This window comes from Falco naumanni, chromosome 4 (assembly GCF_017639655.2).
Source record: "Falco naumanni isolate bFalNau1 chromosome 4, bFalNau1.pat, whole genome shotgun sequence".
NCBI lineage: Eukaryota > Metazoa > Chordata > Aves > Falconiformes > Falconidae > Falco > Falco naumanni.
The window spans coordinates 100,855,660-100,880,570 of NC_054057.1; the positions used below are offsets into that span (position 1 = coordinate 100,855,660).

Consider the following 24,911-nt stretch of genomic DNA (forward strand, 5'->3'; position numbering starts at 1 on the left):
GTTATCACTTGCTTTTAAAAAACAGGAGGTGTGGGGCCTGGATTTGTTGGGCTTGACCAGAAATCCAGAGATGCGCACACCCACACCGGTGCCGAGTGCTCTGCTATTGCGGTTCAGGAGAAGGCACTGTGCCTCTGTCAGCCCAGACCTGCTGCAGACCTGCTCCTCTCTCCCTCTCTTCGGAGCATTTTGCATGTCAGCTGAAAGCATGTGGAAGGAGAGGAACAAAAAAAACCCTCCGGGCTTTGTCAGGGAGAAATATGTGGTCACAGTAACGCACCACAGCCTTCCCCAGCAATGGGGGACGGTGTGGGAAGCTGGGGGAGGATGGAGGAGAACAGGGCAAAAAGAGAAAGTGGGAGCGATTTTAAATGAAAGGAAAAACTTACATTAAATTATTGCTTTATTTCTGGTTCTATGCAAGTCTCTGACATGCTCCATCCTGCCCCCCCAAGACACCATGTCCACCCTCGAACAGCCCAGTAAGGAGGAGAAAGACCTGAAGGGATCCTGCCCGAAAAAGGAGCCTTCCCAAGACTTGGATCTACAGAGGAGCCTCTTAGTTAAAATAAAGTCCCCAGCCAAGGTAAGCCCTCCTTCCAGCGTCTGGTCCCACCAGATGTTGAAGGGTGAGAGGGAAAGGGAAGGAAAAGCTCCAGCCCCAGTGTTTTGAGAGATGTCCTCCCTCCAGACCATGCCCGAACAAGGCATCAGGCTGTAGAGCAGACTGTAATGGCGAGAGCACGGGACAGAAGTCAACCCAAGGGATGAGCACAGGGTGGGAGGAGAGGAACTGTGGCAAGGTGAGAGTTACCCAGCTCTCCCTCACCTCTCCCCCCAGCCCCTACCTCATCGGATGCGGAGGTACGAGGGGATGGAGTAATTGAAGAGCAAGTAGTCCATTTTGTATAAATTAAAGAGTCTCCTTTGGTAGAAAGGGCTGATGTCATGGAAGAACTGGGCCGTCATGTCGTCTGTCGTCCTGGTGGTCTTGGATGAAGATGGGAACTTGATGCTCGTGTCGGCCCCAACCAGCTGGAGGATGTAGTTGGCATCTTCAGCCAAGGTCTCATACTTGCCCACCACATCGTAGTGGACGATGCAGGGATGGCAGAGGGAGTGCACCCGCTCCCAGTGCTCATTGAAGGGCTCCTCCCGCTGCGTCCGTGGATCCAGCAGGTAGTAGACAAACTCCTCAAAGCGCACATCGTCCCCGCGCTCCAGGGCCTTGTCGCTGGGCTCCTGCCGGTGCCGCCGGATGATCTTGGTCCCGTAGCGCTTGTGGAAAGCTGTGTTGTAGCTGCGGGTAAACTTATTGCGGTACGCTGAGACCAGGCGCTCAAAGGGCTCCCGCACGAAGATGAACTTGAGGTAGCTGCGCAGGCGGTGGTTGATCTCAGGGACGCTGTACTCGGAGAGGGTGCGCAGGTTGGACGAGACGTGGGCCTCGTTGGCAGGGATTTCCAGTGGGTCCCGGTATTTGCCTTGCCCCGTCAAGACCATCATCACCCGCTTCCAGTTAGTGCAGGCCACTTTGGGCACGTAGCAGTAGAGCAGCCCATGGGTGTCATCCACCACCAAGTGCCGCAAGTCATCCGGCCGCAGGAGACGCCGCTTGCGGGTGTAACGGTTGCAGATGTTGCTCAACAGCTCCCGTCTCTGCTGGTGAACTGCCTGCAGCGATGACTGCTCAAACTGGGGAGGAAAAAAAGGAGATGGTCACCAGCTTGCCCAAGCTGATTGTGGCCAACACACAGCAATTGGCCCACAACTGTCCTCATTCCCGCCCCTTTCCCGGGTTCGGCAGCCACCCATATGGGATTTTTGAGGACAGTGTTGACTTTGAGCACAACTTGATTTGGTGCATTTAATCCTTGGACCTGCTGGGGGGAAAAAAAAGAACAAAATGTGATGAGGAGACAAGTCAAAGGGGGTGAGGGAAGAGCAGGCGGTGCAGGGAGGGTCAATAACGGAGTACTTGGTACAGCACCCCCCCCCCCACACTGAGCTAAGGTGCTGCCCTTTGCACCGGTCTAGGGGGGCAGGCATGGTCTGACCCCTCCAGTGCCAAACAGTGCAGCCCCTTTGCTGGCGCAGGGCCTCGCACACCTCCCAGCTGTGACGGGCATCGCTGCATCGTGCCGATGCCTACAGCCATGGGCTTGCTGCAAACACTGCAGCCAAGAGGCGGAAACGTGGCACACAAGCATGGGCATGCTCGATGAAAACGGCATGGCTGTGCTGCCAAGGAAAGGCAAAGGGAGATGGGTGGAGGAAAACGGTCTCTAGCACCGATGGTTGGACCCTGGGGAGCAGCGGGGGAGCTGGAGGTGAGGTGGGGTGGCAGGGGCATGGTGGAGAGGAGCGAGGTGCTGCTGGAGGTGGTGGTGAGGCCCTTCCTGCGGGCTTTAGGTTCCTTGTCCCGAGGGACTTCTTCCACAGGCGCCAGTCCAATGCCTCACCTCTGGTCACAGTCTCCTTTGTCCACAGGGATGAGGAGTCCGCACACATTCCTTTTTCTTTATCCCTTTTGACCCTTGCACCAACGCCTGCTGCATTGGCTTCCCAGGAGCTCAGGGCCCACCGCAACCCCTGCCCCAGCTGAACCCCCCCTCCTCCAGATTTGGGGATGTGACCTTTCCTGTCACAGTTTTCACTGGAAATCCCAAAGTGTCATTAAAATGTCTGGGGAAGGAAACCATTTCCAGGAACTCAGAAGAGGAAGGTCCCTTCTTCCTCCTGCCCACTCCCTCCCTGCTTTGCTCACAGGGGTTGGAGGTTTTGCGTTCAGCCCCGGTGTCATTGCTGGGAACATCCAACAGCCTCATCCGGGCCACGACCACTAACGGCTTCACTGCCTGTCTGCTGGCGCGGGCAGCTCTGCCCCACGGAGCTGCTGCTCTAATGCAATGCAGGACTGTCATGTCGCAAGACAGTGGTGGCTTCCCCTTTGGGGTTGTGAAGCCAGTCCTGCCGGCGTCGCGGGGCTCCACAGCAAACGTCTCTGTAGCCTGCAGCGACGTGGCGACCTCAAGATGAAGGACAAGGGCAGGACACCTCCTTGGTCCCTACCTCCTTGCTGCTGACAGCTGTCAGTGCTCAGGCATGCCGAAGGACACCCTTTGCCAAGCTTCAGATGCACCCTCACCCCTCCCCAGGGGACCATAAGGGGTTTTGGGGGGCACCAGAGCCTGGGAGAGGCAATGTTGTGGAGATGAGGGTTTGTGAAGCTCCTGCCAGGAGCTGGGATACTGAGACAAACTGCCCATCCCATGGGTGATCCAGCAGACTCATCACCTTCAGAGAGGTGTTAACATCTGGACAAAAAGCTCCTCCTGCAAGGGATGAACCACACTCAGACCCTTTTGGATCTCATTTCCACAAAAGAAATAACCTTGTCTAGGTCACGTTAGTCACCACTTTCTCCAGGAACCTAAATGGGCAGTAACCTGAGACAAGGGCAGGAGAAAGCATCCCATCCTTGCTCCTTCCAAGAGGGAGATGAGAAGGGAAAATGTTCAGATGGAGGAAATGCAGGTCAACAGGCTCCTAACTGCCACCCAGATATGACTTTGACGTTGTTGGCTACTCGGATATGAAGACAACATAGCACCTAGGCAGGTGATAATCCCAGCTGAAGAGGCATTCTCATGGTACACCTCCCTGCGACACAGCCAAACCTTTCAGCAGAAATTTCTTTAGTTCAGAGGCTCCCCATCACCTTTTAAAATGGGAAACCCTTTTTGCAAGTGCTTAAAAAACCAAAAGAGGCCTTTTAATAATGTGATTTTTTTTCAGGTGTTTTTCGTTGCACTTGCATAATGCAAAACTATTGGACCAGAAAGACAGACAGACAGACACTGTCTGCAGGCATGGCAACAAATAAATGTGACTGCTTTTCAACAGCCGCCCACTGGAATAAGTGCAGTTATTTCAGAGCAAAATTGCTCCCTTAATTTCCTTCTCTTTAAAAGCTAGAGAAATTAAGTAGCTCTTTTAAGGAAATAACACCATGACATTCCAGCAGCATTAGGGTTTGCTGGCATCGTGGCCAAGGAAGTCCACATTTGCAATTTTTCCCAGAGCAAATGTAATTTGGCTGCTTATAGACATAAAAGCATCAACCTAGACAGTAAAAAAAAGAGCGTTGTGCGTGGAAAGGAGATGTGGCTCCGGCTGCAGTGGGCAGCCGACAGGCCGTGGGGAGGCAGCGGGGCTGGCAGCCAGCTGCAGAGACCACCAGCATTGACCTCTGCTTCTTGGGGGCTGCAGAAGACGACTGCCTGATGGACGTGGGGAGATGCAAGGCACATTTGGTGGCTGGGGCATGTGGCTGTGGCCCAGCCCATTGCACCAGTTGGAGGGTGGCTTCCTGCAGGGAAATTGTGGGCGAGGATCCCTCTGCAAAGACACGTCTGTCTGCACGGGTCCCACCCAGGGGGGAAACACAGTAGAAGGAAACAAAACACACCTTTGGCAGCTTCAACTGCAAACCCTCAAGCTCCCATTCAGCTGCTAAGAGCAAGTGGGACACCTTCCCTGATGCCAGGTCACTGATGCTGGCGGGGCTCAAAGCCCTGGGGGCTGGTGAGGGCGAGAGCTCCCTGCCTCAAGCAGTGACTGTGGCTTGTCCTCCAGCAGACCCCTGCATGGGTCATGAACCCACCAAGCCCACCTGGAGGCAAGCGTTTCCCTTGCCCGGACTGTGCCTGGCTGCCCCTTTTTCAGCAGGTATAGCTGGCACAGCCCAGGGTGATGGAGAGGACTGAGATGTCCCAGGATTATAAACTCCTCGTGGCTGGGTCCAGCTTTATATATGTAGATATATATATATATGCACATACATATGTGTGTGTGCGTAGCACCCAACACAGAAGCATCTATCAATTATTAGCTCAGAAAGTGCAGCAATGATGCTCTTGCCCTGCTATGATGGCCCACGCTGGCTTGGAAATCCTCAGAGAGTGAAATCTCCTGGGTTTCCCAGCTATGGCTCAGCCCCCCAGCAATGAAACCGTTTGTCCAAGTACCAGCAAGGGCCATAAGCAGTTTTTTATCAGCAATTGCTCCCCAAAGCAGCGTGGTCTCTTCTTTTGGACATGGCCAGAAGTTCAGGCACAGAGACCTTGGGGGTGGTTGGAGACAGCACGGAGCCCCACACGCTGGAGGGGTGGAAGGTCAGCCCCCAGCGCCCCGCTCCCTCTTCACCCCCTCCATCTCCCTCTCCCTGTCCCCTTACCTGGTCACTCTCATACAAGGCCTGGAGCGGGCTGCGACCGGCCTTCCCCTGCCAGGTGGATCTCATAACCCCATCTTCTGTGGCTGGAAAAGGAGCAAGAAAGATCAGAGGGGCCGGGAGGGGCTGCTTCCCTCACCCTCTCTGGAGATGCTCAAGTTGGGATGAGGCAACATTCCCCCAAGAAGAGACAAATCTGTTTGGCTCTGGGAGAAGATGCTCACGCAATGTGTGTCCCTTTCTCTCATTTTTTACCAAAACCTGCAGTTAGAGTTTGAAAGGTCCAGAATTAACCTTTAAACAAATAAAAGACCATAAACAAAGATAACAGCTTGTTGCACTTTCAAGAGCAACTGGAAACAGTTTGATCCATGTGCATTTGGGAAATGCCACTGTGTGCAGGCTGCATTGGTGGGGTAATGACCCAAGAGGCAACAGGACCCTGACCAGCATCGCTGCAGCCCCGTGAGGGGTGAGACAGCATCTGTGCTTGGCAGAGATAAGGGGCAGATCCAGCACGGGCAGCTCTGTGCTGAGCCCCCGCAGACTCAGAGTTGTCATTTCCAGGCTCAGAGACACAGCCATTAATAGACAAATTGGTCAGATGCTTCGTCTGACTGGTAAGTTGGTTAAGTTCTGATTTTCTATTTACTTTTTCCCTTCCCTTTTATACCAGCAACATGTCCTCAAGTGTTTGAAGCTGAAGACACCCACCCAAGTGGTCCATGCAGATCAGCTGGTTTGCTTTCAGAAGTCTATTTGCAGCAGCAGCATCAAACCTGAGGCTGGATCTGGCCAGCCACAAACGTGATGCCAGATAACCAGTCAGTGACAGATGCTCAAGTTCTCATGCTCCTAAATTATGTAGGGATGCAACCACCGTGCAGGCTATGAAGCGTCTGCTTCGGCTGCCAGCCCCCAGCCCCAGGGACCTGTCTGCAGCACTGCATGGGCAGAGCCATGCAGCCTGGATATCCCAAACCTAGCGCATGGAGCAACCACGACAGGGGCGCGGGCTCTCGTCTGCAGTAACAGCTCCAAGCAGCTGTCCCACCTCTCACCCACCCTTCACTGCTTGTACCTGACCCTCTCTGTTGGTAGAGGATGCCACAACAGTTTTCATATGAGAAGAAGGTTTCTAACCATGGGAGTTGTGCAGCCCTGCAGATGATTCCACAGGAGAAATTACACTGAGTTTTAAAATGGAAGATGATGCTTTTTTCTGAAGGGCATGGCGGGACACCTTGTTGGGGAGATCACGGCTTGGGAGGGTCTTCCAGTCCTCCAAGTTCCTGCTACTACGGGGACCTTCTCAAATCTCAGAGGGATGTATGTGGTGGAGGGAAAACATCTCTCACAAACCTTTTCTGGCAACACGAAGGTTTCCAACATAAAGGCTTTTCACATGACAGTCTGGGGGTCTGAATCTTTTCATTTACTGACCATCACCAAACAGAACCATATTTTGTTACACAAGCACTGGATGGCATCTTTTTAACCAAAATAACCAGAATGAAAAATCCAAATCCTACCTTCATTTTCATGTGCCTATGTTTTGCTTAAATGAAAAGTGCTCCAAAGCACAGTCACCAGAGTCTAAGCTAAACATTCTTCATTCCTGGAGCTGTAATTAGGGGGAAATGACTGCCTGACCTCACCAGATTTCATCAGCAGTGCATGTACGCTTGCGCGTTCGTGGGAAATGACACTTCCTGGAGCACTGGAGTGATCGAGGTGTGACTCTGAGGGAAGGCAGTTCCTTCCTTAATCCCATTTCAGTTACCCCACAGGAGGGTGAAACTTCATCTGTGCTAATGACAGAGAAGCAGAAGATCCAACCTACACAGTGCTGGGCTGAGATGCTCGGCCCAGAGGAGCCCCATTTCATATCTCCAGGCTCAGCCCTCTGCAAGTGAGAGGAAAAGTGATCGACCTTGAAAACTCAACACACAGCAGCTCAAATCTGTAAGCAAAAAGCATTAAACCCAAGTCCCTTTCCTGGCCGGGGCTGATAAACTCCTGTTCAATGTGAGAGCGTGACCTGTCGTGGGCTGCCTGCAAGCGCCCTGCACCGCAGCGGACACTTGTCCTATATTTAGTAAAAGCAACGTGGAGGCGTTTGTTTTCGAGATTAACATGTGCATCCACCAGAACCTTTCTTATGAGGGACATAAGCAAACCCTGGGTGGTTCAGGCTGACCTGAAGCTGCTAAAAATGCAAATTGCTGGTGCCGGCGCTGTGCCGGGGCACACGGAAACGCCACCCCAGGGAAAGGCTTCAGTGCCTGGTGCAGGTCAGGTCATGGCCCAGGAGGAGTGGGCTGGCTCGGCAGGAGGCTCTTCAGGGTGAGCAAAAAACAAATCTGCAGTAAAGTGGGGAGCGAGCAGAGGTCAGGCAGGTCAGATCCGTGCTCTGACTGCCCAGGGCTGTGCCTTTCAAGAACAAGCCTGGCCAAGGACTGATGCACCTCGCATGACTCTTGCCGGCAGCCCCAGCAGAACCACTGCAAAATGGATTTCCTCCAGCCTTCCCCCAGCACAAGATCTGGCAGAGAACAAGGAGCCTTCCCTGGACAGCAGCAACCCCCCTGGGATCTCCACTATGCTCATGCTGTACGGGATTCCAGAAGAAAAAGGGAAAGAGAAAAAAAGAAAGGAAAAAAAAGCTGCCAGGCTGCTCCCGTACGGCTGGAGGAGCCTGGGAGCGCTGAGCTGGCAGGGGGAAGACGCCAGCGCTCCACACTTGATGCATCTTGACACTTTTGCTCTCCAAAGCGATGACACCATCCCCTGCCTGGGGCGCTCGCCAAACCCTTCAGAGCGAACGTCTGGCCCAGTGGCAGGTTTTTACAAAGCTCCAAGTGCAGGGAGGCTCCCTCCTCGGAAACCGTCTGCTCACGCTACACGCGGCGTCCCAAAGAGAAAAGCAAACAGGCTCCCGGCTGGGCCACCAGGATGACTCCTGACGACAGCGTCAAACCCTGCGGCAGAGGGGGAGATGCTGCAGTTGCAGCCGTGTGCGGCTCAGCACAGCACCGCACAGGCACCGGTGCTTGCGGAGGGCAGCAGCCGCTCGGTGTGTCCCGTGGGACCACAGCACCCATCCTCGGCAGCGCTGGGGTCAGGGCAGCTGCAAATGCCTGCGGCTGGCAGGGTGCGGTCCAGGCTGCCTGTGCCCAGAAGCATCCCCAGAACATCTGGGATCGCCTGGCAGAGCAACGTTGGCCATCACAGCACTAGGCAGGCCAGGGCTGCTGCAACCTGCCTCACCCAGCAGAAGGCTGTAGACAGTGATTTAACAGAGTCGAGCCCCCTTAAGACCAGGCTTCGCCACCTAACACAGCTCTGCCTCGTGACCCCAAGCGTGGCCATCCCCTGTTCACCATCCCTCAGCCCCAGCACCTGCAATATCTCTGCTGACACATTCCCATCCCTCCTGCCACTGCCAGACTCTGAGTCCTCATCATGCATCTCTATGGACACAGCTCAGCCCCAGTTTGAGCACAAAACGGCTCTTCCCCAGCTGCTCCATCCTAACCACCTCATCATGCAATCCCACAGTGTGCTCCCATCCTGAGATCTCCCCCCATCCTGTCCCTTGCTTTCACTGCCTACCCAAGCAGGCAATGGCCCACCTTGGAAAGGCTGAGCTCAAGAGGCTCCACAGCTGGCTGAACCACACAGCTGGAGAGGAAATCAAGACATGGGGGGGGGGGGAGCTGCGGAAAGGCTCGATGCTTGATCTGTGCCTGTTTCTTAGATCAGATCTGGGATACAGCCTGGACTGCAAGGAGGAGGTGGGAGGAAGGGGGCAGATAGGCAACGGCATTTACACACCCTTCTTCTGCCAGTTGTTCATGCTGAAAGCAAGACAATAACCCCATCCCCTGTACTGTTGGTTTACTCATCCCTGAGATGCTCCTGGGACTCCAAGAAGTCTGGGAAATCCAGGGAATACTGAAATATATGACAGTGTTGAGGAGAGAGTGTCATCTGAGTAAATTAATGGTTTGTGCTGCATTTTGGAACCATGGCCCTGAGTACAGCAGGATCTTCCATCATGGGAAGCTGCCAAGATCTTCACATCCTGGCTTTCCTCCTGACTTTATAACTTGTTACTGAGGTTCCTGGATTCCACTACATGCAGTGGTAATCCTCAGAAATTTAGCATTGCCACAATTGCATCTGAAAGCAGGGATGACACTTAGCCAAGGTGTATAGTTTCTAAAACACCAGCCCTTGGCAACTGCTGGATCACCATTTGGATAACATGTATCAAGATGGTGCACATCCATCCCTGACCAAAATCCAAAATGTTTTTCACTGAGATGGGCAGAAGGAAATAGCACGTTTGTCCTTTTGCATCTTCAAAGGATGAGGCAAGGAGTGATGCAGAGCAAGAGACCGAAAGCCCCACCTAAGGCAGTAACATTGACAGGAAAGCACTGAATGAGATGAGCCTGAAAGGATGCTCAGGCACATTTTGAAGTCTCCTGTGCTCCAAGCACTTTCAGCTTTTCCTTCAGAGCTTAAAAAGGCAACGCGTTCCCTCCCTCCTTTCCCCCTACAGCCCAGATTTTAGTGCTGTCCCATCAAACCCAAAGTTACTCTCTTGCAGCGGGTTGACATCAATACCGCAGCAGGATCTGGGGTTTCAATGTCTTGCCAGCTCTCTTTGGAAAAGGGAATAGATTTTAAAGCTGTGAATATTTAGGTGTACTAGCTGATTGCAAAGACAGCCAGACATGTGTGAGGTGAGGGTAAGGCTGGATCATGCCCATCCTGGACTTCAGGAAGCGCCAGTGAAAAGAATTTGCTGTTTTGGCTGCAAAGAGTCTTAATTACGGAGGGAGGTTCTCTGCAACCACAACAGCAAATCCAGTGCCTCAGTTGAAGAGTTTGGCTAGGAGACAGGATTCAGGCAGCGACAAGCCTGCTAGGCTGACATCAGCATTACCAAGGCTTTAGAAAACAGTCTGGAGGAAAGAAAACAATGAAAAGACATGGGTGCAACTCATTAGGGAAATCAAATCAACATGCCATTTACTAAGCGCAGCTTATACCCATGCAACTTCATCTGTGAATAAAATAAGCCACTTCTGTAGATCAAGCATATGTGGTAGATCTTTACCCAGATATATGTAAACATGAGATATAACATAACATAGGAAATAAGTACTTCAGTCAGAGAAGATGAAGTTTAAAAGGTGAACTGTAAAGGACACAAGAAACTGGAAAGCAGACGGTGTTTAAATGAGAAGTGCTGGGCAGAAGGCAGATTTCTAGTAAAATATCTCCAAGATTGGCTTTGGGTTAGATACTTTGTGAATGAGTTGGCATAAAAATAGAAAGATACTGATGATGGACAAAGCATTGAGAAAGGCTGCCATGGCAGGGAGAGACTGAAACTCCAAACAGGGAAACGAAAGCTTCTTCCTGGACCAGGAGAGTGGAAATTCAACAGAATTTAATTTCACAATGTTGGAATTCACCAGTTTCTGCTACTTTGCTGCTGGAAGTGGCAGGAGGTCCCAGATGCATTAGTTCTGGGCTATCAGCAGCCAGTGGGACAGTCATAAAAAAAGGCAAATGATGCCCTGAAACATACCAGGTGAGGTATTTGCCATAGCAGCAAAAAAAGCGTGAATACTATTATCCATAGCATTGGTGACCCTCTCATAAAGCACTGACAGTTCTGCTCTCCTGGGACCAAGGCAGACCCAGAGCTGCTGAGAAGGGCTGTGAGGTGACCAGGCGATCCCAGGATTTGCTGCCCCATGGAAGGCTGCAAGGGCTGGATGTGTGTATGAGCTGAGCTGGGACATGATTATCCCCTGGAACGGGCCAGCAGAGAGGGACAGGAGGTGTTTCACACGCAGGGCATCTTCATGCCCACTTGGTCAGGTACCAGACAGGAAGAGGTTTGGAAACCCCAGATCAGTGGAGTCTGGGCTGAGGGTCAGCAGGAGGAATCCCAACACCTTTTGGGCTGGAGGATGGAGCTTTCAGGCATTTTCCAGGCTGGACCTGGGGGCCACGAGGAGCCAAACGGTCCACTAGTGGTCTCCAAGATGAAACACTGGAGAGGATTAAAAACTGGCGATTCAGTGGTCTCCAGCCAAGGGAAGCGATGAGGCAGCATGCATGCTTGGACACGCATAGGCACCCCAGACGCCCCAGGGAGCAGAACCTGACCCCACCGCTGTCTCCTGCTGCTGTCTCAGCCCCAGCTTTGCTTCCTGTTGTGTCTGCACAAAACCTAAAAAAAGAGGAAAAATAATTGTGGTGCCTGGCCACCCGACATGATCAGTCTGGGTGTTAATTACAGCCTGCAGCTCCCCACGGGTGAGTGGGATAGGTGCTTGTTTGTACTGTGGGAAGGCTCAGATCTCAGGGCAGCCCCTCCTGGGAAGGGGTGCTTGCTCTCGGACCAAAAACAAAGCTCTGAACTTGCGGGAGGTGGGGTGTGAATCTGTCACGTTTGTGATGGTTTCACATTTGTGATGGATTCTGGATCTGAATACAGGAAAAGGTGTTGGTGGCACAAACTGACCACCTGGCACACATGGCACGTGTGCGGCTGACCTGTGTTCACAGGAGAAAAAAGTTTACAGTGGGAAACAGCTCAGAACAATACGATGCCTTTTTATCAAAAGGGGAAGCAACACCCAGAGCTCTGTAGCGTAAAGGGATCAGCACTTGCTTTAAGACAGTCACTGGAAGAGCCAGAAATTAGGGCCCAGATCTCTTTGTGGGCACAATCTCTGGCACCTGTCGTGGGTGATGAGTGAGTGCTTCACTCGCAGCAGTGATGGCTCACACGTCCCTGACTGCAGAAACGCAGCCTCACTTCGTGAAGACAGGCTCCTTGCTATTAAAATAACTGCACCCAAGAGACATGGAGAAGGATCCTGCCATCTAACTGAAGGGAGGATATTGAGACTGTATTATTCCAAGCCAGACCCTAGCTGCAGCCCCTGGCTGCTGCATCTGTCCAATTTTTGATTTTAACATCCAAGACGAAAAAAAGAGAAAGAGAGAGAGAGAGAGAAAGAAAACAGAGCTTGAAAGTGAAAGAGAACAGCAGCAGTGATAGATCCAGACAGTTCCTGCAGTCTGAGCTCAGTTTTCCCTCCTGGTTTGATAGCAAAGCCTGGGACGCGCCGCCTTGCTTGGCGACTACACGCTTTGACTGTGTGAGGATGGTCCAGGGCACGGAGGCCAAGAAATGACACGTGGAAGCAGCAGTCGAACCCCTGGGCAGTGGCCAGTGGTCTATGTGAGGAGCAGCCCTGCTTGGAAGGATCAGAGCTATTGGGTCTAACAGTGCTGGTCTCAAGGAAGCAGTTTAATTCTAGGAAGCTCTGGCTTTTATGCTTGAGCTCGTACTGGTGGAGAACACATTTACTTCATTTCCACCTAAGCACAAGGGCTGATTGTTTTTAAAGATAGATACTTTTCAAAACAAGGGTGATATGGGAATGCAAACACCAAAATCCCACAGCAAACCCCAGACCCCACTGACTTAACGCTGATGACCGCCTAAGTGACTGTTTGCTTTCTTGCATGCTGCATTCGGCTATGAAAACGTGTAGCAATTCTGGCATTCACGCATCTTTAGAGCTAAAGGAGCACCTCTGGGAATTAAAACCAAAACCCATTCCTATTTTTATTCTTACTGGAAGGTTTTTATTTGGGAACACACATTTTTGGCTTCAGTGAAGAGGCAATCCAATCTACTTATATTCATGTGACTGCTCATTTTTACTGCATCTAAAAAGCCAGGGATATCGACAACAGAAGTTGAATTAAAATGCTAGAGAAGAAGGAAATCTAACAGAGCCACATGCCTGATTTGCTTAAATGCATCCATCAGCTTTGTGAATACAGACACAACCACCTCCACTGGGGAGCTGCAAGTGAAACAAGAAGCAGGAGATGTAATCATCTGGGCTTCATCCAGGAGTCTGCACCCAAACCAGCTCAGTGGCTCACCCCAAAAAACGCAAGTCTGCTTGAGCATCTTCTCTGCTAAGGCTGAAGATCCTCCACCTGAACGGTGAGGCGGGGAGGGGAGCGGATGACACGGCTGCTGCGTGAGGCCACAGGCTGAGGGCCGACCACACCACCAGAGCGCAGTGAGATGTGTCCTCTAGCACAGCCCCGCAGCGTCTCGCAGTCTGCTCAGCTGGCAGCACTGCCTGACTTGCTGTTCTTCAATACGGTAAACAGCAGCCCTCATCCCCCCGTCACACTGCTGTGTCACAGCAGCAGCCACCTCCCGCAGGTTAGGTGGGACCCTGCCTCTCACCACCTGGCAGCACCACTGGGAAAACATGTATCCCCATGGCTCACAAGGGAAAAGGGAACATCCCAAATACCTCGGATGCGTGGTACCAGGACTTGAGGCCATAGGGTGGGAAATCTGAGGTGGGTGGCAAATGCCAGAGACATGGCTTAGGATGCCAGGAGAGCGGCAGTATGAACACGGGAGCTGTACCTTTCGCTGGGGGAGAGCCAAGAGCATCAGTCACAGCTAAGAACATTGATCCCTGAATCTGCAGGACATGATAGGCCCCGTTCTGCCCCCAAAAGTGAAACAATAACACGATGACTGCATACAAAGACCTCAAGCAAGTCCTTGCTCTCTGGTGCAGCCTCAGCCGTTGCCTCTCTGGGCATGCAGGGGGTGGGCAAGAGAACCAGGGTATGCACAAGGCGTTGCAGACTTGCCTGGCAGCTTGGGACCTCTGCTGAGGGCCTGCGGGAGCCACCGGGGCTGGGAGAATTCGGAAGGAGCTCTCTCAGGTAGCAGACCAAGCTTTATCCTACATCTACAGAGCTGAGGTTTGTCCCCCCGAGAGCTGATGGGCACCTCTGCACCCCGGCGGTAGGAGACCGTGTCCCTTGGGCACGCTCGGAGGTAGCGGGCAGCATCTGTGCCCCATCCCACCAGGCACACCTGGCAGCAGAGCACACACGGGACTGAGCATTCGGGGGAGACGGAGCATTTCAAGGTGAACAGCAATGTTCAGGTGGGCACAAGCAAGGGTAAAAAGTCCAGCCCTGTGCAGAACAACCAGAGGAGAAGTTTTCTGATCTTTTCCCCAGGCCTCCCCCATGCACAGCACTACTCCCCAAGCAGCCGCGTTACAGAGAAGGGAAGAGCCCAGATACCGACCTGCGATAGCCCCCACCTTGCACAGCTTCCACAGAGCAGCTAACAGATCCCTTTGGAGCAAAGGCTGTATTTGATCTCTTTTGTTCATCCTGGGGCTATGCCAGCGAGTGGTGAGCAGGAGGATTGATGGAGGGGGGCTGGCATCAACTCACAAAACTCTTTAACTCTAATATTTACAATACAAACATACGTTTCTTGTTCCAGACCAACACCCTCCATAGCTCAGGAAATGCTCCTGTGGCCCTTCCCATCTTTGCTTCTCGTTGTGTGGTGTTTTTCTCCCCGTTACAGCTTGTTCAGCTTGTTCTGCCTCACGACAATGTCCTCTTGCAGAGGCTCAGAACAGACACAGGTGAACATTCGTCCCCACCAGCAGGCGAGCAGCCAGTGCCTTTCCTGTACCAGGGGTCAGGTGGACATGGGCAACAGGTTGCTACCTAGACAGCCCCACGCAGCGTGGTCACAGCTGGAGTCACCACCACCCGACTCTGATATTTCCCCTGCTGATGAGCAAGCTGGCCGTACATAACCCCGCCATTCCCGACAGCCTGCCCCCTGCGCTGCGGGCCAAGCTGCAGCGAAGGCTGGCTGGCTCTGCATTTCTTTCTGCTGAGGCAGAGTCGGCTTAGAGTCTGTTGGAGTTGTCCGTCCCAGCTCACTTGTTAGGGAAAGGGAATAATCCTCCGTTCTCCGTCAGACCTCCCCCTGCCAGCTCCCCTCCCATGGCCCGCAGCAGTGACAACCCAGAGCACCCTGGGGAGCAGAAGGCCCCTCGTTTGCTTCAGAGCATTTTCAGACATTACGGCAGAGCCATGGGGCAGGATGCTGCTGAGCTGACTCGCTAGGGACGACTGAAAGAACCGCACAGGGTGCACACACGTCTGCACCAGGACCCAACTAACGCCCCAGTTCTATAGATCTCTCCCTGGCAGGATGGGCAATAGGAAGATTAAGAACAGGACATCCGAGCAGAGCCCAAGCTCACTGTACCCCAGCAAGGGTCCTGGAGCAAGTCCTTCCCAGGTAACCCACCCAAGTTAATGCAGCATATCAGAAGGGCAGGATCAGAGTCACCGTTGTGTTCCTGCTTCCTCGAGCAGGTCAATAGGCAGGCACACACCTGTCCCCGGCAAAACCATCACGTGACTTGTCATCCCTCCATGTCATCTGCTGAGCACTATGCTCAGGCATGGGACCTGGAAGCTCAGCTGTCCCTCTGAAACCGCTGGGTAAAGTGTCTTCTCTCACCAGCACTGCATCCTAACTCTCAGGCTCAGAAACTGCCTCCAGGTAGGCTGGTTTGGAGCCACACAACACTATTTTCAAGCACAGCCACCACCTGGATGTTGTCAGCCCAGTCATCCCCCATGGCAAAGCCCCATCTCCAGCCAGGCACCATCCCTCACAAGAAGCATCACAGCAGCTTGGCAGCTGTTACTAATGTCACACCCCTCCAGAAGCACGAACAACCGAAATATGTCTGTTCTTACAGGGATGGGCAGTAAAACACAGACATGAGTCTGAAGCCCAGCTGCTGGTCCGTCAGAGGGCTTAATGAAGGATATTTAATTTCTCTCACCATTACAAGACTGCTGCTGTGAATTAGTGTAAGGCACTTCCCCAATGGCACCCACACCACACGGTGGGCTGGAAAACACGTACCTGCTCACTTTGGGGCTGAGCAACAGATCATTGGAAGTTTTGGCACAGGTGGTGCAACACACCCTTGTTTAGAGGTGCTGCTGAATCAGCCAAGCACAGGATCGTGCCCAGAGACACCCCGGTACCAGCAGCCCAGCCTGCCAGGACTGCTCCCCATGGGAAAAGTGAATGCTCCAGTCGGCAGTTCACGTGGTCCTGACTTCACACTGTTTCATTCGGCAGACGTTAAACCAACCAAGTGGCTTGAACTTGGCTGGATCAGACAGAACCAAGTCCCAGCAGCACAGGGATGCTTGAAAGCTTAGCTCAGGCTTTTTTTTCCCACCGGTAGACATTTTCTACACCACCCCCACCCCCAGCTCTTTTCAAACAGCCAAACCAAATAATTAACCCCCCTGCCTGCCCTCACCTCCCAGCACTTAGAAACTGCGGAGGGCTGAACAGAGACGCGTTGCAAGAAGGTTGCCCACAAAGCTAAGGGAAAAACCACAAATAAAAGCAGCTTGGAAGCAAACCTGCGTGGGGCAAGGCAGGACGTGCAGAGGAGGTTTACACTGAGAACTGCCCACATACAACAGGCACAATCAGCTGCAGCAGCAGAAGACAAATTTCTCCCATCAGCTCCAAGGGAGGAACCCACACATATTTGCATATGAAAGAAGGTGCAGCACCGCAGGCACCAGGGTCGCCCACCTGGAAGTGATGTTTTCACTGCCACGATAAAGTACCATTTCAGGGCAAGTTGAGGGATGAAGGCTGCACAATGCTCCACCCTCTTCTCCAGTACCTGGCTAAAACACGTCCCATTTCTGTGGAGCTGATGGAGGGGTCCTACTAGTTCCTATCATGCAGACCACCCTCCCCTGGAAGTCTCTCCCTTTTTCCCAAATGACTCTTTTGGTTTTCTGGGAAGCTACTTAGGGCCAACTCCAAGGAGCTACAGATGGCTCTTGAAGGCTGTTGGGGCACCCCATCCCCAGCAGCCATTTGCAGCCCGCATTTCTGCTGCTGAAGCACCCCCAGTACCTCCTTCCCAGCCACATTCCTCAGAAGATCCACCATGAGCAGTGACCTGAGGTGACACTTCTCACTTCTGAGGAGGCCCAGCTGTACACACCTCTTAGACAAGTTGGAAAGGAGTGTTTTCCAACCTCCTTCTATCAGATGCACACACGCCACAGCTACTACTGCCTGGGACAAACCCTTCTGCAGAATTTCCAGCCCCAAAGCACACAGTTCCTACACACAGAGATCTGAAGGTATTGGGGATCCCCTGAGCACGCCATTACAAGGTGTTCATGGGCAAGATGTCCAAGACGACTTCCTCTGGGAAAGGGATGAAAGGAGGTGTCACCCTCTAAAAATAATACCCTCGTTTGCAGCAATCACCACCTTGCAGCTTCTCCAGAGTCCCAGGGCTGTGTGGTACAACTGGGTGGTAACAGCAACCAGGCTCCCTGGCACTGACGACAGTCTCCCTCTAGCCAAGAGACACACTCGAAAGAGGGGACAATGAGTCACTGTTCTATATGGGATAATTCGACGGACCGCACCACCTTTAACAGGAAAAATCATTCATTCGTCTCGGGATGTGCCCTGCTGGCTGGAAGGCAGCTGTCCATGGGTGAGAGAGAGGGACAAGGGGGTGTGATGCCTTCAGGAAATGTTAATTCAGGGTGTGGACGAAGGGCCTGTTCTCTATGGAAAGTGATGGATGGGAAGAGCTATGCAGGAGGATGAGTATGCAGGAGGATGAGTACGCAGGAGGATGAGTACACATTGTGCTCTTGTTCCAGCCAGACAGAGAACAGCCAAGCCTGCCAGAGCCAGCAGTGGTTGTGGTGAATGTCTGGGGGTGGAAATGCATGGCCTCAGGGAACTGAAGTGGGACCAAAAATCCAAGCACACCTGCTTCCACCTGGGCTTGAGATCCCTGATGCCTGTACACAATTTGCTGTCTGGGACCCCGTGCCCAGGGCTCAAGGGACAGCAGTGTCACTGGCATGCTGCGCTGGGGGACGGAGTGGCAGCAGAGCTGCATCACCTCTCTGATACTGGGCCACTTACACCACCCACAAAATGCAAATGACTCACAGCACAGCCCCCCCCAGAACCCTGGGGACAGACAGGCGCACGGGGAGCCCAGGTGCATTAAACGCACACACACGGTTTCCCACCTGCTGGCAGAAGGCAGACGGATGCTCCCTGCTTCCTCGGTGTGGGGTTGCAATGCCCCTTGCTCATGACATGTCACCTACCCATAAACGCTTCCATGCTCAACGGCTCATGACAGATGCAGTAAAACTGCAGACAGCAAACGTGTGCCACTGGCACCAAGTGCCACCAGACTTCGGGTTTCTCCATCCGGATCTAGCTCAACACAGACACATTGACTTTCACAGGAAAATGCCTCAGCCCAGCCTCTCAAACGCTGTGGCAACCTTTGTAGGACAGGCAATGCCACTGTGCCAAGGAACAACACAGACACCTCCTGAACGGCTGGTGAGATGGAGGCAGCAGCCTTGCAGCTGACCTGACCCCCTTCCCAACCGCAGGCTGCTGCTGACCGTCCCCCTCGTCACCGACTCCTCAGTGTCTTCTCTTCATATCCTGACCAAGATCCTAACCAAGAGTGGCACCTGAAGAGGGCCTTCTGACAGGTCACACGTGGGGCTGGCACCGCCACTGCTACAGAAATGTGACGACAGTAAGACCAATGTCACATCACCATCCCGTCCTCCACTGAAAGGATGCAGAAAATACCTCTCCAACGGGCAGCTCCTTCATTCTCACTGCTCAGGTTCTGCTGTGCCTTTGGCACAGGCCACGGCTCAAAACAGGATGCTGGGCGACATCAGCCACTGCCACACCACGGCTCACGTGCTTCGTTCAACACCACGCGGGACATGGGGCGGGAGGGGGGCAGCAGTCCAATATTCAGAGCTATCTGGACTGGATTTTTCTCCAAACCACTAAAAAAGAGGAATCTCTACTGAAAGTGCTCCAAAGAAACATGGCAAGCACTGCTGACAACGTAATCTCTGCTGTCCATTTCTGCTAATCCTCGTGCAGACTTAGCAGGAACTGGAAGGCACGGTGCTGACTTTTCACCCTCCCAAGTGTGCAAGTGCTCCCCGACACTGCAAAACCAGCGCAGCCCCCCCGTGCCTGGTGGCAGGCGCTTCCCGTCAGGCTGCTGGAGCACTTGTGTCAAGAGAGACAATGGACTCGTGTGTGCATTTTGCTTCTCGTGCCTGGATGACAAACCCAGCCCACAGAGCGTCGTGTTTGCAGTGCCAGCTCAGCATTCTGCAGTTAACACTGGAGCTGCGAGACGATTTAGCATTGATGGGTTTGCGGCCAACTCTGTCTTCCGTATGCTGTACACAACCACTCAGAGAGCAGCCACAAAGGCGGCTGGGAGGTTTGAGGGGGTGTCGTCAGACATATGTATTTTTTTAAGCTTCTACAAACTGAACATTAAACTCCTGATGTGAGACTGGGTCTGAACATCCTGCACTAGTTTAGATTTCTACTGCGTGTCACACACACTGGGCAGGAGAATAAATAATTATCTTTCTGTCTTTAGTTTTTTGCCCCTTTCCCCCCCTAACAGGAGACTACCCAGCCTTTAACAGCTGCCTGCAGGAGACTCCTGAAGCCTGAAATCCCTGGTCTGTCCAGGCTTCAGCCAGATGACTCCTGTTTGGGGAGTGCTGGCCATACCCAAGCCAGCGCAGGGACTGGCAGTTGCTCTTTCCAGAAATGACTGTGATTCAGAGATCTGGCTGCTGGACACGCTGTAAAACCGCTTAGGCATTACTCTTGATGCTCAAGATGCTGGGAGGTTTACTTAGGAAGAAGTTATTGCCATTAGGAAGATATTAAAATCACATAAGGAAGCTCCTTGTTTTCTAGAAAGCCTCATGAAAGCTCTTTTCTCTTTTGACTCCTGCTTTCTCACACAGCTTACTTTATGTTTCTGAAGGTAATTTCTCTTCATTACTCACTAATGGCACTTGTTGGACCATCACAGTCTCACCAGCCATACCCAGGCACAGGGGCTGGCACAGCTGGCCCTTGGCTGCCTGGCTCCCTCCTCACCAGAGACAGGGATCGCTTGGGCTCTGTTTTTGAAAGAAGGCTTTCTTACTCCAATTTAGTCAACCTGAGTCAAGGATCAGCCAGGAGAACTCTAATCAAGTGATGGAAAAGGGTGACTGCTATAGGATTAGCTCACAATAAATCATCCAGAAAAGGAAAGAAAGAATCCAGCTGCTTCAAGTCACCTGCCAAATGCCACAGCATCATCTGTGGGGATCAGAGCAGGAACAGAGCCAACAGCAGCTGGTCTGGACACTCTGTCCCGTTCAGTGGTTCTCATGTCTGCTCGGTGGCAGGAGGCTCTGGTCACCTGGTACCAGCCTGAGACAGACGTCAGGAAGGTTTAACAGAAGGATCACAGGCATTTGAGGTAGGGGAATGTAGTTCTCTGTGGCAATGTGCCTAACTCTCTGCTGTCACAAGGATTGTGACGAAGATCTTTACAGGAGACAGAAAATTAACAGTATCCAGCAGGAATACAGCCTCTGTGAGCAAATAAAATATCTGTGCATAAGCACCATGCACCCTTCTGTTTTCAAATGGTTAATTCCTCCTACAAAGCAAGTTAGAAGCTTTCCAAGAGCAATTTCTCTTCCCCATTACGCCTGTCGCTCTCCTGGCCCCAGCTGGCTGGTTGCATATATAATGCAAGCCTGAACTGCCAGCATTTCCATTCCTTGTCAATAAACTTCTCTTTTCCAGTCTGCTGCTCAACAGGAATTGCAGCAGAAGGGCTTGCGCTGGCAGTGCCAAGGCAGAGATCCCTGCCGGGATGCACAGGGGCTGATTTTCCACTGGCGAGGCTGCCCCAGAGACCCACCCGCCCCCTGCCCACCGCACAGTGCCGGGGTGTCCGCACCCCCGCAGGCTCCCATCACGGGCAGGCTCAGGCAAGCTGCAGCTGCAGAAGGCTCTTGGGCTCAGACAGCAGCCCGGGTCTAACCAAGCCAAGAGCCCATCTGCAGCAGCCTGCCACCTTCTGCTCAGCTGCTGAGGCCACGGCATGCCAGGGTGCCAGGGGATCAGGCTGGACTTGCTCAAAACCTGCCCACACACAGGTCTGGTTCAGGCAGATGCTGTTTGTGCCCTCTGCACATACGCCACATGCACACATACAAGAAAAAGATGTCTCTCACAACGTATGGCTCAACAACTTGCCTGCTGAATACGTTTCAAGCCATCTTGTCAGCTCTGCGCATCTGGAATTGATGAAAGCCTCAACAAGCAGATCTTGGAAAAAATGCACACTCAGCAAACCCTTCCCATGCACCACCTTGCACACAGCTGCTCCCTCCCCGGCTTTGCTTCAGGGCTCTTGCCCCTCTGCTCTCAGTGGAGACAGCTGAGGGTCTATGTCCTGCCTTTCTAAATGACAGCAGGTCATAAACCTGTGAGACTCACTGCCACGAGACACAGAGCAAAGGGCTTTACAATGCTTTGAAGAGATGCATGAGCTCACAGAGGAGGACAGGAGCTAATTACACCCTGCTGGAGACTAGGAAGAACCATCTCCAGCACATCTCATCACACAGCTGCTTGTGCCTGCTTCTGCTGCTTTAGTAGTGGGCATTGCCTGAGGCCACCAAAGAGCCCTATCTCCCCAGCCAGCACGTTTAAGATGCAAACATCTTCAGTGTTGTTGCAGCACCGAGACACAACCGATCCAACATCACTGGTAGCAACGTGTCTGAGTGGTTTTGGATTTGTCTCCCTGTTGCTGCTCAAAGCCCGAGAATGGCTGTTAGCAGCAGGTACTCTGAAAACATCTCTTTCCTTTTCACAGGGAATGCGTAAGGTCTAATGGAAACTTGGGAAGAAGGGAACTGGGAATCTTGCACCTACACCCGCCCAGCGGCGGCCGTTTGTGGACAACTAAAGCAAAACACCAGTGTCAAGCCAGCCTTGTTTGAGTCTCGGCGCCTGCATCTGCTGATGCTATTAAGCTAAAGGGAAATCAACCTCTCTGATACTGCCAGGAGTAAACTTGGAAAAGACCCAGCTGTGAATATGCTAGCTCTGCACCCTGGCCAAAAGGAACAGCCTGGCTCTGCAGATGCGTGCAGGAGCGAACTCACCGCCTTCTCGTGCCATAGAGAAACACGATGGCGCAGATGCCCCAGGGGAGCAGAGCTGCAGGTTTGCATGGCATCAACAACAAGAACGGGGAATTTCTGAGGAGCTTCTGACCTCCAAGTAACTTGTGCTAATTTCCCAGGTCCCTGGCCTTGAAGAAAGCCCTCTGGAGCCGGGGAGCCAGCCGCAGAGACACCCACAGCCGGCGCGGCTCCAAACAAACATCACCTTTGAACCTCATGTCAACATTGCCCACCTTCCTGCAAGGTCAGTGAAGCAACGTCTGGCCAGAACGCAGGCTTGGGTCAGGTTTCAGGTTAGTGGTGAGGCTGCAAATCCACAGGGAGAGCAGTGCTCCCAGAGAGACCACTCCGAGGGACGGCTCAAACCCGCTGGCTGCTGCTGCTTCCTCCCCGAAAGGCTGGGAGAGCGAACCAGGAGACGGAGGGCCATTAATCAAGTGACATTTACATGGAGAAGAATAAGCTGTGACAAGAGGCCACAAATCGTGACCTCAGCATCCCTCCACACCACAGGTGACAAGGCGATGGGAAGGGACCCATGGGCCATGCCATGAGTGAAGGTCCAAAACATTCAGTGGCACACCTCCACGCACATGTACCATGGGCTGAGTTGCCAGCACCTGCCCATCTGCTGTGCCCAGGCCAGAGGCTTGCCAATCTGCCACCTAAGCTGCTGCAGAGACAGTGCCACCTTCAGAAAAGGCTTTTGGGGGACAAAGCAGCTTCAGGTCCAGCTGGATAATGCTCTGAGGGAGTCTGTGAAAATTCAGTCCCATTATGAAAAACCTGGGTCTCGCCAGCATTGGGTGCTTCTGCAGCACAGCCGGTCTCAGCACCCCCACTCAGCCGCGGTTTGCTTCCATGGCCACGTAACAGACTCATCCCAGCACGACAGCAGATTTGGATCCAGGGCAGTGTGATTTGCAGCATCTCCCAGCTGTGGAAACAGCTTTGCAATGTGACAGACCACCACGACGGTTCAGTGACAGCCACGAGGCAGAGCAGCGCCGCTGGGAACACTGAATGCATTTGCCTTTCATTGCTCCAGTGCATTAGGGAGGATCATTGATAAGGCAGAAGGAAACCAGGACATGCCACCAGAGAGGGAGGCAAACGCAGCTTGCAGGAGCCAGGCTGGACTCTCCTCAGGGCTGGGGATGGCTGGGGCTCGGGGAGCCTGGCTGGAGGTCAGGAAGCTCTCAGCGCGGCGTGGGGAAGGACCGGAGAGACTGCACGAGGCGGTGTGTGCAACGGAGGCAGCCAAAGTAGGCAGACACTGAATCCACATGCACCCACAGCCTCAAAACGCAGTTCTCAACCATTCTTAACAGCAAATAGTGATTTTCAACTCGGCATAGAGCTGCCAAAGGATGTGGGTTATGTGGCCAGGCCTTCCTGCACAGGTAGAAGGTGATGAACCACCTTGGCTACAGACGTAGCTGCCAAACCCAAGGGTGACAGAGCTGCTGCAGTACTAACCAGCTTTCTTCTCCCAGGAAAGACCAACTCCCAGCTCTTCCTAGCCAAATTCCCATCAGTCTGCCTGCCATAAATTTACACCTGTTTATCTAATCAAAGCTCATCCAAATATTAAGAGCTACGGGGCACTATGGGGAAAACAGGAGCAGGCAGGCCAGCGTGCCTGTTCCTCTGCCAGGCTGCAGGAACTCCCCACTGGCTGGCTCAGGGCTGGACCTGAGCTAAACCTGCTCAGGACCACCCCAGCAAGCTAACAGGTTGCACAGATTTTGAATTCCTTCTCCGAGGCAAGGATCTGGTCTGCCTAGAAACAAAATTCAGGCAGACCTTCACCTCTGAGCCTGCAAAAGGTGGGAGCTGGAAAGGGTTACAATGCAAGGATCTTCAGAAAGCATATTCACCCCAGCCACCCCAGTAAGGGCTGCCACAAAGGGCCTGGGAAAAATGAAACCAGCTTGATGGCATTCAAAAGAAATGCTGGGGGAGATTTTAGCTTCCCTCACATTAACCTGTCCACTACAAGCCAGCAGAGATGTCCCCACATCCACCAGTCCTGCTGGGCTGGGTGGGTCAGCAGGACAGCACCAGGTTCAAGGTAGATCTCCGACGGCATGGCTGGGGTCCAGATCCCACACAGTGCTCTTGCACGGCCGTTCACCAGCTCTTCATACAGAAAGGACGTTTTTTAGGCAGCTGCCTGAGGCGAGCCACAGCGATGCCTGGGGCTGACAGAGACATTTGCCAGCGGCAGGGGAGCGTGTGTGCATGGGACAGTGCATAGTGTGTTTGCTTTTTTGCAACTGCTGTCCTGTCTCCAGGTTCAGCCTAGAAGCACACTTCAGGGCAATGCTGTACTCTGCCAGATTCAGCCCAGGGAGAAGGCAACAGAAATTTCGGGACTGTTACATGGTCGGGTTACAGCTGAGGCTATTAGCCACAGCACGTTCCTCCAGCTACCAGGTTTTGTTGGCTTGCTTGGCTCCATGCAGAGGGGAACAGGCACCAGTGGCTACTGAAACAAACCGTGCTGCCTCCTACAAAGTCTGTAAGATGTCCCAGAGCCTTACTGGTGCTGCTGCAGCCCCCGTTTGCTACCCAGCCAGCACACTGCATCTCCTGACAGTAGAGTATAGCTTCTTGCACAGGACCCAAG

The 24,911-nt window shown here is 52.9% G+C and overlaps 1 protein-coding gene across 1 annotated transcript in view; it reads right to left on the bottom strand.

Moving 5' to 3' along the window:
• Positions 1-389: 389 nt before the first annotated feature.
• The window catches only part of CHST13 (carbohydrate sulfotransferase 13), a 32,090-nt gene continuing 7,568 nt past the window's right edge, over positions 390-24,911 (bottom strand). Inside the window, exons 2-3 of the mRNA XM_040593338.1 lie at positions 5,240-5,322; positions 390-1,695 (exon numbers count right to left, since the gene is read on the bottom strand). Coding sequence (XP_040449272.1) covers positions 850-1,695; positions 5,240-5,322 — 929 coding nt within the window. The 3' untranslated portion in view covers positions 390-849. The remainder of the gene's footprint in view (positions 1,696-5,239; positions 5,323-24,911) is intronic.